The sequence below is a fragment of the Schistocerca piceifrons genome, chromosome 1 (assembly GCF_021461385.2).
Source record: "Schistocerca piceifrons isolate TAMUIC-IGC-003096 chromosome 1, iqSchPice1.1, whole genome shotgun sequence".
NCBI lineage: Eukaryota > Metazoa > Arthropoda > Insecta > Orthoptera > Acrididae > Schistocerca > Schistocerca piceifrons.
In genome coordinates this window covers 235,540,406-235,561,019 of record NC_060138.1, presented here as the reverse complement: position 1 = coordinate 235,561,019, position 20,614 = coordinate 235,540,406, and the positions used below count along the sequence as shown (strand labels likewise).

At 42.8% G+C, this 20,614-nt stretch overlaps 1 protein-coding gene across 1 annotated transcript in view; it reads right to left on the bottom strand.

Annotated features, from left to right (window-relative positions):
- LOC124803981 (inter-alpha-trypsin inhibitor heavy chain H6-like) overlaps nt 1-20,614 on the bottom strand; it is a 182,512-nt gene that overhangs the window by 71,359 nt on the left and 90,539 nt on the right. Inside the window, exons 9-11 of the mRNA XM_047264716.1 lie at nt 20,103-20,494; nt 11,194-11,472; nt 4,015-4,111 (exon numbers count right to left, since the gene is read on the bottom strand). Coding sequence (XP_047120672.1) covers nt 4,015-4,111; nt 11,194-11,472; nt 20,103-20,494 — 768 coding nt within the window. The remainder of the gene's footprint in view (nt 1-4,014; nt 4,112-11,193; nt 11,473-20,102; nt 20,495-20,614) is intronic.

The following is a 20,614-nucleotide window of genomic DNA, read 5'->3' as shown; positions in this document are numbered from 1 at the left end:
GTGCAGGTCAACATTCCTCCAAATGTGGACATATTCAACGGACTGACTTGCAGCACTTTCCCACATTATCGAATTTGTCTATCAATTGTCTCAAAATTATAAACCCATTCCGTTACGTAAATCAGCTTTGCGATAGTTAGGCTTTGCTATACTATTTCTCAATATTTTTCAACTCATAAAGTGTCTCTTACTGTTGTTGTTGTTGTTGTGGTCTTCAGTCCGGAGACTGGTTTGATGCAGCTCTCCATGCTACTCTATCCTATGCAAGCTTCTTCATCTCCCAGTACCTACTGCAACCTACATCCTTCTGTATCTGTTTAGTGTATTCATCTCTTGGTCTCCCCCTACGATTTTTACCCTCCACGCTGTCCTCCAATACTAAATTGGTGATCCCTTGATGCCTCAGAACATGTCCTACCAACCGATCCCTTCTACTGCTCAAGTTGTGCCACAAACTTCTCTTCTCCCCAATCCTATTCAATACTTCCTCATTAGTTATGTAATCTACCCATCTAATCTTCAGAATTCTTCTGTAGCACCACATTTCGAAAGCTTCTATTCTCTTCTTGTCCAAACTATTTACCGTCCATGTTTCACTTCCATACATGGCTACACTCCATACAAATACTTTCAGAAATGACTTCCTGACACTTAAATCTATACTCGAAGTTAACAAATTTCTCTTCTTCAGAAACGCTTTGCTTGCCAATGTCGGTCTACATTTTATATCCTCTCTACTTCGACCATCATCAGTTATTTTGCTCCCCAAATAGCAAAACTCCTTTACTATTTTAAATGTCTTATTTCCTAATCTAATATTCTCAACATCACCCGACTTAATTCGACTACATTCCACTATATTCGTTTTGCTTTTGTTGATGTTCATCTTATATCCTCCTTTCAAGACACTGTCCATTCCGTTCAACTGCTCTTCCAAGTCCTTTGCTGTCTCTGACAGAATTACAATGTCATCGGCGAACCTCAAAGTTTTTATTTCTTCTCCATGGATTTTAATACCTACTCCGAATTTTTCTTTTGTTTCCTTTACTGCTTGCTCAATATACAGATTGAATAACACCGGGGAGAGGCTACAAACCTGTCTTACTCCTTTCCCAACCACTGCTTCCCTTTCATGTCCCTCGACTCTTATAACTGCCATCTGGTTTCTGTACAAATTGTAAATAGCCTTTCGCTCACTGTATTTTACCCCTGCCACCTTTAGAATTTGAAAGAGAGTATTCCAATCGACATTGTCAAAAGCTTTCTCTAAGTCTACAAATGCTAGAAACATAGGTTTGCCTTTCCTTAATCTTTCTTCTAAGATAAGTCGTAAGGTCAGTATTGCGTCACGTGTTCCAGTATTTCTACGGAATCCAAACTGATCTTCCCCGAGGTCGGCTTCTACTAGTTTTTCCATTCGTCTGTAAAGAATTCGTGTTAGTATTTTGCAGCTGTGGCTTATTAAACTGATTGTTCGGTAATTTTCACATCTGTCAACACCTGATTTCTTTGGGATTGGTATTATTATATTCTTCTTGAAGTCTGAGGGTACTTCGCCTGTTTCATACATCTTGCTCACCAGATGGTAGAGTTTTGTCAGGACTGGCTCTCCCAAGACTATCAGTAGTTCTAATGGAATGTTGTCTACTCCTGGGGCCTTGTTTCGACGCAGGTCTTTCAGTGCTCTGTCAAACTCTTCACGCAGTATCTTATCTCCCATTTCATCTTCATCTACACCCTCTTCCATTTCCATAATATTGTCCTCAAGTACATCGCCCTTGTATAGACTATATACTCCTTCCACCTTTCTGCCTTCCCTTCTTTGCTTAGAACTGGGTTGCCATCTGAGCTCTTGATATTCATACAAGTGGTTCTCTTCTCTCCAAAGGTCTCTTTAATTTTCCTGTAGGCAGTATCTATCTTACCCCTAGTGAGATAAGCCTCTACATCCTTACATTTGTCCTCTAGCCATCCCTGCTTAGCCATTTTGCACTTCCTGTCGATCTCGTTTTTGAGACGTTTGTATTCCTTTTTGCCTGCTTCATTTACTGCATTTTTATATTTTCTCCTTTCATCAATTAAGTTCAATATTTCTTCTATTACCAAAGGATTTCTACTAGCCCTCGTCTTTTTACCTACTTGATCCTCTGCTGCCTTCACTATTTCATCCCTCAAAGCTACCCATTCTTCTTCTAATGTATTTCTTTCCCCCATTCCTGTCAATTGTTCCCTTATGCTCTCCCTGAAACTCTGTACAACCTCTGGTTCTTTCAGTTTATCCAGGTCCCATCTCCTTAAATTCGCACCTTTTTGCAGTTTCTTCAGTTTTAATCTACAGGTCATAACCAATACATTGTGGTCAGAGTCCACATCTGCCCCTGGAAATGTCTTACAATTTAAAACCTGGTTCCTAAATCTCTGTCTTACCATTATATAATCTATTTGATACCTTTTAGTATCTCCAGGGTTCTTCCATGTATACAACCTTCTATCATGATCCTTAAACCAAGTGTTAGCTATGATTAAATTGTGCTCTGTGCAAAATTCTACCAGGCGGCTTCCTCTTTCATTTCTTAGCCCCAATCCATATTCACCTACTATGTTTCCTTCTCTCCCTTTTCCTACACTCGAATTCCAGTCACCCATGACTATTAAATTTTCGTCTCCCTTCACTATCTGAATAATTTCTTTTATTTCATCATACATTTCTTCAATTTCTTCGTCATCTGCAGAGCTAGTTGGCATATAAACTTGTACTACTGTAGTAGGTGTGGGCTTCGTATCTATCTTGGCCACAATAATGCGTTCACTATGCTGTTTGTAGTAGCTTACCCGCATTCCTATTTTCCTATTCATTATTAAACGTACTCCTGCATTACCCCTATTTGGCTTTGTGTTTATAACCCCGTAGTCATCTGACCAGAAGTCTTGTTCCTCCTGCCACCGAACTTCACTAATTCCCACTATATCTAACTTTAACCTATCCATTTCCCTTTTTAAATTTTCTAACCTACCTGCCCGATTAAGGGATCTGACATTCCACGCTCCGATCCGTAGAACGCCAGTTTTCTTTCTCCTGATAACGACATCCTCTTGAGTAGTCCCCGCCCGGAGATCCGAATGGGGGACTATTTTACCTCCGGAATATTTTACCCAAGAGGACGCCATCATCATTTAATCATACAGTAATGCTGCATGCCCTCGGGAAAAATTACGGCCGTAGTTTCCCCTTGCTTTCAGCCGTTCGCAGTACCAGCACAGCAAGGCCGTTTTGGTTATTGTTACAACGCCAAATCAGACAATCATCCAGACCGTTGCCCTTGCAACCACTGAAAAGGCTGCTGCCCCTCTTCAGGAACCACACGTTTGTCTGGCCTCTCAACAGATACCCCTCCACTGTGGTTGCACCTACGGTACGGCTATCTGTATCGCTGAGGCACGCAAGCCTCCCCACCAACGGCAAGGTCCATGGTTCATGGGGGGGGGGGTGTCTCTTACTAGAACGATAATTATAAGAAATAATGTTTGTTACTCGAGTTTGACGTATTACAATTTGTATTCGTAGCTGCAACAGTTATTCAGCTTACCTGTTTTATTAATAGATAAGTGTTTAAAAACAATCTTAGCGCAACGTGTAAACAAACAGCTTTGCATTCAACTCATTTGATAGTTCCAGTTTAATGTTGGCGATATGCATGCTCACTACATCGATGTTCCTACTCTATGATTGATACCCTATGTATTAAAACAGTATCTCCATTGATTCACTAAGGTTTTTGTGAAACAGACGAATGATAGTGTGAGAAATTTACATACGCGCTTCACGGAAGAATTTTAGAATACGCTTAACTTTTAACGCTAATGAAACAAGTCATGGAATAAAATAATGACCTGGTGGTGATGGTAATTGAATATAGGAATAAAAGAGTATTATATTTTATTTGGAAACAGTCGGATCGGATTTATGTCACTACTTATGGATGCGCACGCCGAAAATCAGTGGATGATCATTACCTTCTAAACCAGGCGCGTCGGGTTCGTCGAGGTTGACTGCTGACGTTGCGTTCGGCTTGACTACCACCAGTGACGTAACAGATGTCACGAACGAGTACTGTAAGAAAGAAAAGAAGAATTTAGAGATTCACCAACATAGTAGATCAAACGTCTCGCTGGAAGAATGAGAAGCAGGGTATGATATAAAGAAGATAATTATACTACTATCATCACTTCCCTTGTCATTTGTAGGAAACTGAATGCTTTGCCTTCATTTGTAGGTAACCATCTTTATCCGTCTGTAGAACAATGTCGCGCCTATGATTGTGACGCGAGCTCGGAAGGTCTTTTGTATTGGCGTTGCTAAGGGTCAGTATTTAAATGAAAAATGTGACATAACTTGCTTCTCTATAATTATCTAATATCGCTAAGGGCTACTGCGATCTTCAAGTTGCCTCTCCACATATAAATTGTTCTAAGGAATGTCACCCGCCCTCAGTTCCAGAGACACTGACTGAAATAACACCGATGCATAATTCGATAATACGGTGATCAGAAAACGTAGGTGCCTTCTCCACTCCGTCTGGTGACTGAATATTGTCGACGGGAACGTCTTTAACAATCAAGGTGCGAACCGGCGAGTTCCTAATCAGGCGCCACCGTAGTGTCGACCGTTAGCGACATTAGCAACGAAGATCTGTGAGCAATTACTAACAGATTTAAAAACATTGTATTGAGAAAAACCAATAATTTTTTTCTACTATCTTAAAATCTTCGACTGCATTTTCGGACGATAACCCTGTGTTTGGCATAATTTGAGAGACCATAATTCACACTGATTCCAAATAGCAATACCGTCCAGTATTACTGGCGTCTTTCTGATATAGAATCTTAGAGCATATTCTGAGCTCAGAGTTATGAAGCATCTCGAATGGAATGATCTTATACATGACAACTAGCATGAATTCCGAATACATCCATCAAGCGAAACCCAACTCGCGATTTTCTCACATAACATCCTGAAAACAATGGATCAAAGCTGTCAAGTAGATTCATTTTTTCTTGGCTTGCAAAAGCCGTTTGACTCAGCACCACACGTACGTTTATTAATGAAACTACGATCATATGGGACATTAAACGAAATTTGTGGAAGGATTGAGGATTTCTTGGTAAGGATGAAGCGGTGTGTTATCTTGGATGTAGAGGTAACTTAAGGCGAATATTGCACAATCGCTGTTCGTGTTGTATGTTCATGACCTGGCAGACAAGATTAATAACAACCTCGGACTTTTACAGATGATGCAGTTATCAATCATGAACCATAACTTAACCAAGGTACACAAATATACCGTCGAACATTGTCGAGATTACAAATTGGTACAGATACTGACAGCTTGGTTTTTATGTTCAGGAATAGAAAATACATACTATCCCATGACTACATCACCAATGACTCACAGCTGGAAGCAGTGAATTCATACAACTGCGTGAGTGTAATAATTTGTGTGAATATGTAGTGCAGTGAAGACGTAGGATGGTGTTTTAAGTACTTCGGGTGACAGACAGCAGTTCGCTAATAGGATACTGTGAAAATGCAACCAGTCTACAAAGGAGATTCGTCACAGAACACTGATGGGTCCCAACTATTAAAATATTGCTCACATCGTTGGGATCTACATCACATAGGACTGATATACTGGAGATAAACAACGTTGCGTATAATTAACCATAACAAACTGCAAAATCACCTCAGAATAGTAGTCGTGCCCATCAATATTCAAGAAACTGTTCATATAAATATTAAAAAAAATTGAGGATAAATAATTTCGATGTGACCTTGCAAGGACTGACAAATAGTACTATAAGCGTGCAATTCATTAATCGCAAATACTTACGTAAAAATAACGTAAATTCATTAAATAATAGCCACTGATAAGAACCGTCAAATAAAAGCCACATAAACGTCGAAAGTTTACTCGCTAGCAAAAAGAAACACAAGCATGTATTATAATTGGCAGAGGTGTAAATATTCTCTTTCCAAATGGTTCAAAGCACTATGGGACTTGACATCTGAGGTCATCAGTCCCCTAGAACTTAGAACTACTTAAACCAAACTAACCTAAGGACACCACACATACCCATGCCCGAGGCAGGATTCGAACCTGCGACCGTAGCAGCAGCGTGGTTCCGCACTGAAGCGCCTTGAACTGCTCGACCACAGCGATCGGCTATTCTCTTTCCAGCCTGTTTGCCTCTATCTCCACAAGAAAACGGTTGAAACAACTCAGCCTGTCGCAACGGAGATAGAGGAGTGCATTTGTACTGAGGGGCAATGGTTAAAACGTGCCAACTCGGGCTTCCGCAAGCCTGCTGCACCTGACACCAGTTTGAGCCATTAGACTAACGTGAATACAGAATAGCCAGGCATATGTCTGCGTAGATAGTTTTTCTGGAGCTACCTGATCATAAATGAGGAAGCAGCAGTATTAAAAAACCAAACTTAAAGGAGACAGTGGAGATTAAAGAACTGGGGAATATGTACCAGCCACGACAGACCCCAAGTCCAAGAGAGAAAAACTTTTCGCGTGTTTATGAGGCAGCTTCAAACAAATCAGAAGGTGTCTCGCGATGCAAACTATCTAAGAAGTTACTGAATACTCTTTCAGGAACCTCGAGTATGTTACATGTTTTTAGATTTGACCAACAGTTTACTCATTCCATAAAATTTTTGAAAGAGGACAAAGTGTGTGCAAATATGTTCTAAGGAGCTGACACCGTTTTGCAGTGTATAGGCTTCAAGACGTAGGGCAAACGTTGAACGAAATAGGGAAAAACAAGGCTCAGTGGATATTAAAACCACATTCTGGTGGTATGTAACTTGGTGCGAAGAAATATTGGTATGTACTTTTCAGAATAATTAATATGAAAAATGAACTTCACGTTTACTGCAATCCATTAGAGGAGTTTAGAATGAATTATTTTGGGCACTCAGAAGGAATTCGGCGAACTCACAATACGCATCCCGCAAAAAGTAATTAAAAGTGGTATAACTATGGTTATATTTGACTGAAACACACTAAGGTTACAGAAACTACACTTTGAAAACCTTAATTTAGTTGGCGTTGCACTATAATAGACTTCCTCAAGTTCTTAAATGCAAGAGATCTCCACTTTCAGAGATGATTCCGCTTGCTACAGAAAATATATCAGAGGTGACCTGATAATGATTCGAAATGAGAACAGCCAGTACATGTCGACAGAGGGCGTAGTTGCAGAGAAAGCCGTTCATATCCAAACAAATAAATAATCCCCTAATATGACGAAAAGGAAGAAAAGGACCAATAAAATCCACCATTTTCGGGCCTACAATGAACCAAAATGATTGTTTTTTACTGAACCTCGGTATGTGATACTCGTGTAATAAGACATTTCATCAACTTCCGAACCCAACTAAAAATGCTACAATGAAAACTTACAGAAATACCAGCTGCGCACCACAGTGGGAAGACAGGTAGGCAAGCAGGATTCCTTTAGCCTGCTTGGATTAAAGAGGCAGAAAAAAGAACAATTGAGATAAAAAATCTAACCTGTAAATGATAACAAATTTATTCTCAACATTTGACCCATCTACCTCGGCTTGGATAGGTGCAAATCAGCCTGCCGATTCCGCTGATAATGTGCGGCAGCTTGCCCCCCCCCCCCCTCCACCCACCTCACCGTGGCACGTTAAAAGCGGAATTTGTTCATCTGTGATAATTATCTGTTCTGTATTCAAACAAAAATTTTAGACATAGCGTCTATTTAACTACAATGACTGATTACGAAAAAGCTGGTCTTGAAGCCGTCCAACTCGCTTCTTATTACTGATTGATGACCGAATTTAGTTAAATAATTTTCAGAATATACTATGAGGAAACATCGTTGGCAGAGCTGATAACGTAATACATTATACTAGGTGAAACGAGACAAAATTAACCATAGCTGGAATTGGCTTGTTCATTTAAGTACAGCCACGCCCCAGTTCAGCGCACTACTACGTCACTACTTCATACTGGAGTCACGGAAAGTGATGGCAGGAAATGCCCCACCGGCAGTCGCGAAGGCTTGCCGTTGGCGTCATTAGACCTGCCGACGATGAGAAGAACAGCTTACAGAAAGGTGATGGAAAGTGCGAACAGAGTTTTAAAAATGAGCAAATCGATGGTTTGAAAATTACGGAATGAGGGCCACATGTCATCCCCAAAGACAAAGTAGAGAAATACACATCATAAATATCCCAATGACGACACGTATAAAGGTGTTATTAGGCAGCAGTTTCTGGAGCATTATAAAGAATGAACATAAATAGCAACTTAGCGAAAACATCACAGCTTCTTTTCACGTAGACCTAGACTTTAGTACTGTGTAGGATTTGTTTTTAAATTGTACTAGATGACAAGAAGCATCATGTGTTAGCGATACAACATATTTTTTCAAAGTAGGTTTACTACACTAGATTTCACGTAAGGTGTAGCTTAAGAAATATAGCGGCCAGATCATAGGGAACCTGGCTTGATACTCATAGCACTGTGAGCAAATGTTATCACAGTGATTAGCACAAGAAGAATACTTTACACGTTAATGTACTGCAACAAATCAACAATTTAACATTGACTGGTTGTATTGTTTTACAGTATTCATCTTGTACTTATCACTGTGATAAAATTTATTGGCTCTGAGCACTATGGGACTTAACATCTGAGGTCATCAGTCCCCTAGAACTTAGAACTACTTAAACCTAACCAACCTAAGGACATCACACACATCCATGCCCGAGGCAGGATTCGAACCTGCGACCGTAGCAGTCGCGCGGTTCCGGACTGAGCGCCTTAACCGCGAGACCACCGCGGCCGGCATAAAATTTATTCACAGCGCTATGTACAAGATGAATACTCTAAAACAATAGAATCAGTCAATGTTAAATTGTTGATTCGTTGGAGTACATTAGCGTGTAAAACTGTAGGTTATGATAGCTTTCAAGTTATAAGAATAATGAAGTATGTACCATTACTTCCTCCCCTGTGTATTTTTCACGCGTAAAGACAAGGATGTTTTATAATGTCAAAATGTGTAGTAGGGCACACATATTTATCCCGCTTCAGTAACAGTCGGTAAAGAGAACAAAGAACACTTACATTTTTATTAATTTCTTCAAGGCGTGAGAAATGATTTTTCGCTTTCTTCTCGTATTTTTCATTTCAGCCGAAAGCGATTGCTGCCGAGCAAAGTTCAACCCGTGTAAATTAAAGACGAGTCTCGGAGATACTGATTATGTAAACGTTCGCTGCGAGTCTGTGACAGCAGGAGGTTCGATTTTGTCCAACTCCGTGATCAGATGACATTATTATTTTATTGTCGCGGAAACAAAATGAAAGAATTGATTCTTATTCAGTTACAGTCACATATGGAATCAGATTTCAGTTGCTGAACTATTGTACTTGCCTGGTGGGTTTGAGGGCACCTGATGTGATAGTTTAAGTATGTGATCGGAGCAGAGACCAAAGAGGAATTGTTATACTGACGATACGAGCCGAAAATGAGGGAGATACTCTCGCAAAGGACAGATCGTTATGGCACTGCGCCTATCAACCACCATCCGTTCGGGTGCTACTGTCGCGAGTATCTGCGAAAAGCGGGTGAAAATGGTAAAACCCTGAGGAGACAATAAGGTCTTGACGTCCAGGCCTCAACGCACAAGATCGAAGTCGGAGGCGTGCCTACTGTAAAGGATAGGCGGCGATGTGTGGCAGACTCGACAACAGTATGTATGGCTCTGAGCACTATGGGACTTAACATCTGTGGTCATCAGTCCCCTAGAACTTAGAAGTATTTAAACTTAACTAACCTAAGGACATCACACACATCCATGCCCGAGGCAGGATTCGAACCTGCGACCGTAGCGGTCACGCGGTTCCAGACTGAAGCGCCTAGAACCGCACGGCCACACAATACTATTGCAGGCACAAGCGATTCTGAGCACACCGTTCAGCGCTCATTCTTGGACAAGGAACACAGCCCCCTACTTTTTGCTATATTGACCCAACAATGGTCAGTTGCGATTTCAGTCGGTGCGGGATCATCGAAACTGGACTGTCAATCAATGGAAACGTATTGCCTGCTCGGATAAACCACCTTTCTTGTTACTCTAGGTTTATGGTTGTGTTCGATACCCCGTCATTCAGGCGAATGTCTGTTGGAAACGTACGCAGCACGGTCGCACGCCGGTAGGGCAGTATTATGCTATGGGAAACATTCACCTGGAATTCCATGGCTGCTCTGTTACAATACCAACCTTGTAGTGTTTATGTTACATAATGATAACTTTCGCTGAGCGACACCAGTCCAGTAGGGAAGTATGTTAAAATTTTCAATTGAAGATTTTTTATGAATTAACGTACACAAAATGTTTCTTTGATTTCTTTTTTTCAGGACTGTTAGGTTCTCGCAGGAGATCGAACGTAGTTGTTCATACTCACTGAAGGTGGTGGATTCATTTTCCATCCAGGCGAGTTAGTTTCATAAATGCGTAGTGTCTGTTCTTTCGGATACGTCCCCAAGAACGATCGAGTAATGATGCAATTAACACCCCGTTCGGGTATTCGTCTCTCTTTGTTGGATCACTGGACAGTACCAGTCAAGTGCGTAAATATGTTATGTTGATCGGTGTGTTACCCTGAGAGCGATGTCCTTGGCCCTGGTGCGGTCGCACGCCGGTAGGGCAGTATTATGCTATGGGAAACATTCACCTGGAATTCCATGGCTGCTCTGTTACAATACCAACCTTGTAGTGTTTATGTTACATAATGATAACTTTCGCTGAGCGACACCAGTCCAGTAGGGAAGTATGTTAAAATTTTCAATTGAAGATTTTTTATGAATTAACGTACACAAAATGTTTCTTTGATTTCTTTTTTTCAGGACTGTTAGGTTCTCGCAGGAGATCGAACGTAGTTGTTCATACTCACTGAAGGTGGTGGATTCATTTTCCATCCAGGCGAGTTAGTTTCATAAATGCGTAGTGTCTGTTCTTTCGGATACGTCCCCAAGAACGATCGAGTAATGATGCAATTAACACCCCGTTCGGGTATTCGTCTCTCTTTGTTGGATCACTGGACAGTACCAGTCAAGTGCGTAAATATGTTATGTTGATCGGTGTGTTACCCTGAGAGCGATGTCCTTGGCCCTGGTGCGGACAGTCTCGTTGGGCGTTGCGGCGTCCTGGTCCAGCAGCTGCCGCACCGTCAGGTAGGCCCACAGCCGCTCTGCTGACGTGACGTTGACCACGGCGGGCGCCGGTACGGCGTCTGCCGCGTTGCCGTCCCTGCTCCTCACGGCACACCACGGCTCTCTGGTCCCGGAGGACAGCCGGCCCGCCACCACCAGCTCCCCGCCGCCGAACAGATTCGGGAACCTCGACGTCGTCAGGGAGTCCTCGTCCACCTGTTGAGAAATTCACTGTTTTGAGCAGTTTTAACTGCAGATCTACATTATGTGATCAAAAATATCCGGACACCCCCAAAAACACACGTTTTTCATATTAGGTGCATTGTGCTGTCACCTACTGCCAGGTACTCCATATCAGGGACCGCAGTAGTCTTTAGGCATCGTGAGACAGCAGAGCGGAGCGCTCTGCGGATCTCACGGACTTCGAACATGGTTAGGTGATTGGTTGTCAGTTGTGTCATGCGTCTGTATGCGAGATTTCCACACTTCTAAACATCCCCTAGGTCCACTATTTCCGATGTGATAGTGAAGTGGAAACGTGAAGGGACACGTACAGCACAAAAGCGTACAGGCCGACCTCGTCTGGTGACTGACAGAGACCGCCGAAATTTGAAGAGGGTCGTAATGTGTAATAGGCAGACATCTATCCAGACCATCACACAGGAATTCCAAACTGCATCAGGATCCAATGCAAGTACTATGACAGTTAGGCAGGAGGTGAGAAAACTTGGATTTCATGGTCGAGTGGCTTGCTCACAAGCCACACTTCACGCCGGTAAATGCCAAATGATGCCTCGCTTGGTGTAATGAGCGTAAACATTGGACGACTGAACATTGTAAAAACGTTGCGAGGAGTGACGAAATGCGGTACACAACGTGACGATCAGATGGCAAGGTGTGGGTATGGCGAATGCCCGGTGAACGTCATCAGCCAGCGTGTGTAATGGCAACAGTAAAATTCGGAGGTGGTCGTGTTACGGTGTGGTCGTGTTTTTCATAACAGTTCTACATTGATGTTTTAAGCACCTTCTTTCATTCCACTGTCGAAAAGCAATTCGGGGATGGTGACTCCATCTTTCAACACGATCGAGCACCTGTTCATAGTGCACGTCCTATGGAGTAGAGGTTACACGACAATAACATGTCTGTAATGTACTGCCTGCACGGAGTCCTGGCCTGAATCCTACAGAGCACCTTTGGGGTGTTTTGGAACGCCGACTTCGTGCCAGACCTCACCGACCGACACCGATACCTCTCCTCTGTGTACCACTCCGTGAAGAGTGGGCTGCCATTCCCCAAGAAACATTCCAGCACCTGATTGAGCGTATGCCTGCAAGAATGGAAGCTGTCATCAAGGCTAAGGGTGGGCTAACGCCATATTTAACTCCAGCATTACCGATGGAGGGCGCCACGAACTCGTAAGTCATTTTCAGCCCGATGTCCGGATACTTCTGATCACATAGTGTTTGTAATAATCCGGTATTTTCATCTATTGGAATGTCCGTTTAGTTGGCTCTTTTATTGACTCAGTAACTGCTTTCCTTTTTCAAGATCCATAATACTTATTTTACAACTATGTCTGAGATGTTAACCTAACCAGCTTCAGTACGTATCGATGTAGCTACTTTCGTAAACTCTGTGACCAACCACCTTTTCGGAAACATAGTCACTGCTGAGCGGTCGACCATCAGCTTGGATAGTATAGATTCCCACGTGATAGCATATTCGAAAGGAAGTTGTATTCCATTCCCGGATGTGGTTCTAGCTGCGTTACTGTCGTCAGATAGCTGCTAAGACGTACCTGCTATGGGAGGTTTATTTTCATTAAACTTGCTGTTCTGATGAAATCACTTCTGCGTGGCTGAGATCCATGGTTTTGAATAGTTTGTACAGCGTGCAAGATTACCAGTAAGCTCATTGCTGTTTATTTTGCTGTGCTGAATCATGTTCTACAGTTTGAGGTGAGTTAGGTCGTTATTTTGTATTATACTGGAAGAGTATTTGGATACAGTATTGTAGGGATAAACAGATAGCAAATTATTAATAAACTGACAACAAAATCATTTTTAAGCTCATTTCATTCAGTTTTGAGTTCGATTGTTCTATATGAAAACTGATTTGGAGTTCATGGTTTGTTTTGTGGTTGGTATCGGATTACGTTTGCGACTACAGGAAATGAAATACGAATAGGACTCTTCCGATGAAATTGTAATTTATGTTTGATATATGAAGAATAATACAACTGATTATAAACAGTAAGAGTTACACAGTTTATTTCAAAGACAAGTCCTTCTCTGTGCTCATGCTTTACGTAAATGTTCTGAAAGAGAAGGCAACTGTTTTGTTGATGTGAGGTCAGACAAACTATTGGCTGAGGTAAAACTCATTCTGATGATCAAGTCTGCGTATTGTGTGGCATGTGTAGGATCAGATGCTAGAATTCAGCAAAAATCTGGGAGTACCAGTTCATTAGTAGTTACTGAGCAAGATAAGTCGACGTCCACTACCTTGTTGCTGGTCGCTGCTGCTTACGTGTGTCGCTGAAATATTGTTATTTTATTTACAAGAGATGCTGGAGTTCTATTGAATGGTTTCTCGAATAGTTAATTATTATATTCACTGTAAATTAAGAAGACATGCTTAGGTAAATAGCTTCTGTGCACTGCCTGTCGCTGTAATCAAGATGCCAACAGTTGTTAGTGCCACTTGTTGCTTTCACGAAGTTAGTTGCTTATGTACTTGTGTTGCTCTTGAGATATACAGGCTCCTATAATTACGTTGCGGACATTTATATGAAAATGTTTTCTGTTTGACTAGGGGTATTTCCTCGAGTCAGATAGCATTAGAAACTTTCTCATGGGCATTATATTCGCCGTTGCTAAGCATTAGCTGCACGGCGTGGCCGCGCGGTTAGAGGCGCCATGTCACTGACTGCGCGGTCCCTCCCGCCGGAGTTTCGAGTCCTCTCTAGGGCACGGGTGTGTGTGTTGTTCTTAGCATAAGTTACTTTAAGTAAATTTAAGTAGTGTGTAAATCTATGGACCGATGACCTCAGCAGTTTGGTCCCTTAGAAATCCACACACAATGTACAATGCTAACCATTAGGTATATCAGGACTTCCTCACCACTTCCTATGAGGGTGGCTTACGGTTAATCAAGCAAAAAATCTCCGTTTCATTAGTGAGCTGTGCCGTTTTGTTTTGGTTTATCTGGTTGCATGCTACGGTTTTGCGCAGCAGGAGTTTCGATATGCACACATTCAGTCCCAAAAACAAAAAAACAAAAATATTATGTAGCTACATTTTTTGGTATGGCAGTTTAAAAGTATATTTTATTCCATTTTAAACCAGGTTACCTCGTTCTATAAATTTTTCAAACCTAAATGGCTGATACAGCACTGTTGAATATCCACCATCCAATAAAATTCACAAAATTAATTAATTTACATTGCTAGACACAGAGATTGTACAGTCCACCAGACTTGAAACCTGGCCCTGTCTGCCCGTGTCATCCTGTGCATGCGTAAAGGGGTTAGCGAAAGCTAACGTGCAGGTATTGAAGCCCCTAGGCCGTTGATAAGTCATCATACTTCACCTGGCCTACTGGCAGCAACGTGGCGTGACCACATGGCTCACGCATACATAAAACGCTTGCAATAAACCCACCTTGAGGATAGCCTATACTGCCTGCACCAGTCTGTGTGCAAGCTGACTGGCATTCGCAGGCGTCCGTAGCGCAATGGGCAGCGTTGGAACTTCTTGCTCTAAACCAACAAAACCTTAAACTATCTCATTGATAAGTTCGCCAACGTCGTAAGAGCCTACGGTCTATAAATGTTCAACGCCATTCTCTCGTTTCCGTATCTTTTTATCTTGCCCTACTTTGTAAGCTTACATCACATTTCACTAGTTTCTCTTATTATTGACAGGAATCGGAAATTATTTTGTTGGTGGGTGAATATCTCACATGTAAGTAAACTATGGAAATTTAAAAATCGTGACTGTGTATTTATTAGCAAACCCATTCCCTTATTTTGATGTTTTAAGACGGTTCAGTGAAACCGACTCTAAGAAATTCGGCTCTCTCACACACTTGTCATTCCTTTACAATTCTCTGGTGAGTGTTATTGAAACATTCCACATGAAAATGCTAAAGCTTATATCGAGCATCGTATGCTACATTTACTGTTTTTTACGGTGTATGTATGACTGTTAACCTTCGACATTTCGGTCACTGCCACTAAGCTGACACTGACTCACTATCGGTCTTTTGCATTTGTTTGTCTTATAATTCATTATGTCTTCTGTCGACAATTCCTGTCATGGTTAAGGTTCTTTTTTTTAATGTTGAGTCTAAACGCCTTCAGGCGTCCTAGTTTCCAATTGTTACTTCATTTTTCAGCACTACGTTACGTTATTTTCAGGCCCTCTGACCGACAGGTAGAAAGAATCCTCCCTCTGATCCAGTCAAAATAGGGGCCAGCATTCAGTGACTAGTATTGGCAGATTTTTAGCACTGTGCTTCCTTCGATTATCACTTGCCGGTCCTGTTAGCAATTTTGTCTACACAGGTCTAGCAAATTTTGAAATTTCGTTATAAGGTTTAATATAGATCAAAAACTCTCGAAAACTATTATTTGAAAGAAGTGTAATGATGAAAAATACTAAACATAACGAATTCAATGTATCTTTGTAAATTACAAATTGTATAAACTTTCTAAAAAAATTGAAACTGAAATGTATATCTTATTGTTTACGGCAGCTACTGAACATTAACCCAGATGAGCACGACCGACTGCCACAGTGAAACCAACTGTCCAGTGAGATTTGATACAAGAACTATATGGATTAAGCGTTTATCACAGTGATGCTTTAGCATGATTTAGAGTTTCATTCATGCTAATATAACAAAACATAGTTAATGCATATGTAAAGCGTGCTTCCAGTCACCAGCTATATGAACAATGGACCCGATGACCAACAATAGCATGGAACAGACTTCTTTACACATGGATTCAACTTTGATGAACGAAGTACACAGCTATTTAAAGACACGATGACTAACAACTTCCATAATATTGTTAAGAAGCCATACATGCATTATTCTCGAACTCATTTTTATGTACACAGCTGATCACAGCAAACGGAATTTGTGAGCCCAAAAATACTACCAAGAAGGGCAAGTAATTTAATATCCTCTCCAAATCTCTTGCTAGCGGGTTTCCTCTACTGTCACATCTCGCTCCAGTCATCAGTCAACAAAATCTACAGAAATAGAAAGTCTTCTGGCGAACAGCATATTTGCTTCCGCATCCACTCATCGGCTTTTGAGATCCTAAAATACCATAGCGAAATAGCAGCAAGAACTCTGTTGCTGAACATGAATGAACTGCGCAGGCAGCAGCCGAGTAACGAAGTGCGCTGTTGGCACATAAATCATGGTACAGACAGAAATTTGTTCGGTGGTGGCCGTTTCTTTGCGATACTAAAGTCTATGGCACTCAACCTGTGAACTTTTTTATAGCCTGACTGCAAGTAATGTGCAGCTTTTCGCACGACGCAGCGCTAGAAGATGTAGAGTGGAAAATCAGTCGCACTTTCATCCCAGGCTGAGAGGATATGCTGCCTTACCCAGAACTGAACCTGGACCTCCAGGGCAGATTACTGATCTACCCCCTACACCACTAAGGCCACTACCTAGTAATATGACTCGAACGAAATCACTAAGAATGACAGCATCAGATCCCAGGGGAAAGAATTCTTCTCGTAGGGAGCACATTGGCACACATGGGGGAGGCAGGTAGGGAGCCTTGCGTAGGTCTTGTGGTTCGTTCTAAAAGCTGTCCTTCTTTCTTGTTTCATTTTTTGGTCAGTTATTACGTCCCCCGTGTTACTCTGTCCTTGGCAGAAATCTATCTTGCCAACGTCCTGGTATGGCCCTTCCCTTTAGTTAGGGAACAATTCTTCCTTTAATGTAAAATTTCGAAACTGTGATCATGACAATACTCCCTGTATAAATGAAATATCAGCAAATGTTGGTAGCGTTACCTCTTATCTAAGACACAGTCAAATGAAAACGAGACAGGTGGGAAAAAGCAAATGAATCGCTTATATTTCAAAAGTAATCACGATAACTATTAATAGGCATTACAGTGCCAAAGAAACTGGTATGGGCATGCGTATTCAAATACAGAAATATGTAAACAGGCAGAATACGGTGCTACGGTCAGCAACACCAATATAAGACAAGTGTCTGGCGCAGTTGTTAGACGGCTCAAATGGCTCTGAGCACTATTGGACTTGACATCTCAGGTCATCAGTCCCCTAGAAATTAGAATAACTTTAAACTCAACTAACCTAAGGACATCACACACATCCATGCCCGAGGCAGGATTCGAACCTGTGACCGTAGCGGTCACGCGGTTCCAGACTGTAGCGCCTAGAACTGTGGTGTCACCGCCAGACACCACACTTGCTAGGTGGTAGCTTAAATCGGCCGCGGTCCATTTAGTACATGTCGGACCCGCGTGTCGCCACTGTGTAATCGCAGACCTAGCGCCACCACCAAGGCAGGTCTCGTGATACGAGAGAGCACTCGCCCAGTTGTACGAGAACCTAGCTACCGCCCAGTTGTACGAGAACCTAGCTACCGACCAGATGTACGAAGCCTTTCTCTCTCATTAGCCGAGAGACAGAATAGCCATCAGCTAAGTTAATGGCTACGAACTAGCAAGGCGCATTAGCCATACAGTGATTGAACTTAAAGTCTCCTGTGTATCGTCAAGATCGATGTACCACAATGATATTAAAGATAAGTATTAATCCTGCTCCGTACTTTTCTTCCTAACATTAATTTCGTATCCTGTTCCAGTACATCACGCCCGTCTGCGTTAGTCTAGCTTGCCTTTTCAGCCATCTCAACTTCACGGTGTCGGCCCAGCTACCGACACAACAAGAACCGCTCGGCCACAACGGCCGGCGCAGTTGTTAGATCTGTTATTGCTGCTACAATGCCAGGTTATCAGGATTTAAGTGAATTTGAACGTGGTGTTATAGTCGGCGAACGAGCGATGGTACACAGCCTGTCCGAGGTAGCGATAAAGTGGTGATTTTTCCCCTACGACCATTTCACAAGTGTACCATGGATATCAGGATTCCGGTAACACATCAAATCTCCGACATCGCTGTGGCCGGAAAAGTTCCTCCAAGAACGGCCCAACGACGACTGAAGAGAATCGTTAAACGACAAAGAAGTGCAACCCTTCCGCAAATTACTGCAGACTGCATTGCTGGGCCATCAACAAGTGTCAACGTCCGAACCATTCAACGAAACATCATCGATATGGGATTTTAGAGCCGAGGGCCCACTCGTGTACCTTAATGACTGCACGTTACAAAGCTTTACGGTTCGCCTGGGCCTGTCATTGGACTGTTGATGATTGGTAACATGTTTCCTGGTCGGACGAGTCTAGTTTCAAATTGTATCGATCGGATGGACGTGTAAGGCTATGGAGACAACTTCATGAATCCATGGACCCTGCACATCAGCAGGGAACTGTTCAAGCTGGTGGAGGCTCTGTAATGGTGTGGGGAGTGTGCAGTTGAAGTGATAAGGGACCCCTGATACGTCTAGATACGACTCTGATGGGTGACACGTACGTAAGCAGCCTGTTTGATCACCTGCATCCATTGATGTTCATTGTGCATCCCGACGGACGTGGGCAAATCTAGTAGGACAATGCGACACCCCACACGTCCAGAATTGCTACAGAGTGGCTCCAGCAACACTCTTCTGAGTTTAAACCCTTCCGCTGGTCACACAACTCCCCAGACCTGAACATTATTGAGCATATTTTGGATTCCTTGCAACATGTTGTTCAGAAGAGACCTCCACCCCCGTCGTACTCTTATAGATTTATGGACAGCCCTGCAGGATTCATTGTATCAGTTCCATGCAGCACTATTTCAGACATTAGTCGAGTCTATGCCACGTTGTGTTGCGGCACATTTACACGATGTTAGGCAAGTGTACCAGTTTCTTTGGCTTAGTGAATATATCCTACTGTGAGACAAGACGGTCAATGCCCTCATATAAAAACGCCTACTGTTGTCTATGGAACCAAGACTGTAAGACATGCATTCTTTTGTCTGCAGCAAATCGACAGCCACAAATGTCTCTCTTCAAGACTCCAAAAATATGAGACTGCCAGTGAAGATACAGGGACTGTATGTGAAAGGGCTTCCCTGTGAAACTTCTGCAGCGTAGTCCAAACGCCCAGGAAAAATATGGATGACATCATTTTGTTGCCGAATAATGCCTGCCATCATGTTGCCGAGGTTGTTTAGACTATGCTGCATAATATGCGGTAGGAAGTCGTTACACATCCTCCATACAGTCCCGATCTTTGCCCATGGGATTTGCATATTTTTGTAGCTCTGAAGAAAGACGTTGGTGTCTGTCGCTTTGCTTCAGACAAAGGAGTGCACATCTTGGTACAGTCATGGTTCCATGGGCAAAGCATTGACCATCGTGTCTCGCAGTGGGATAAAATTGTTAACAGAAGTGACGTTTACTTTTGAAAAGATAAACGGTTTACGTGCTTATTTCCAACTGTGTCGTTTTCATTTGGGTGCCCCTTAAACAACGATCGATTTCCAGACTGGGGAACTATCACTAAGTTAGAAGTTTGTATGACACGAAATTATAGAAAATCCATACCCTAATTTTTTTTGTGGCCAAATTATAAGGAAAATTGCCGGTTATATTCGATGCAGCACGTGGCATGGGAAGCCGCTAAACGAAGTTTTGTTGGCGAGAGGTTTGCACTGAACGTTGCCCACACCTACCTGCTGGCCGTCGTAGTTGAACGTGACGTCGGCGAGCAGCGGCGAGGCGATCTGGCGGTAGAAGTTGCGCAGCTGCAGGTGGGCGTCGGCGGCCTCGTAGATCCTGCGGCCGACGCCGCTGTTGCGCAGCGCGAGGCGTCGCAGGAAGCCGTAGTCGGCGCCGGTGCCGAAGGCCAGCGTGAAGATCGCCGCGCCCGACTCAGCGTTGCGCGCGGTGATGCGGCGAACGATCTCGTCAGTGTCGCTGACCTGGCCGTTAGGCTCGCCGTCCGTCAGCAGCACCAGCATGGGCGCGTGCCGACGCCGCCCCGGCGCCGAGCCCCCTCCCCCACTGTGCACACCGGCATCCGACACGCGCAGTGCCGTCTTCAGTGCACTGAACATGTACGTGGCTACGCAGCGCGAACATACGTGAAGTTGTTAGCGTTTGGCTTCCAAATCACTGTACTACATTTTGTTGAAAAATTGATTAAGTGAATGAGAGTTTCACTCTGCTGCGGAGTGTGCGCTGA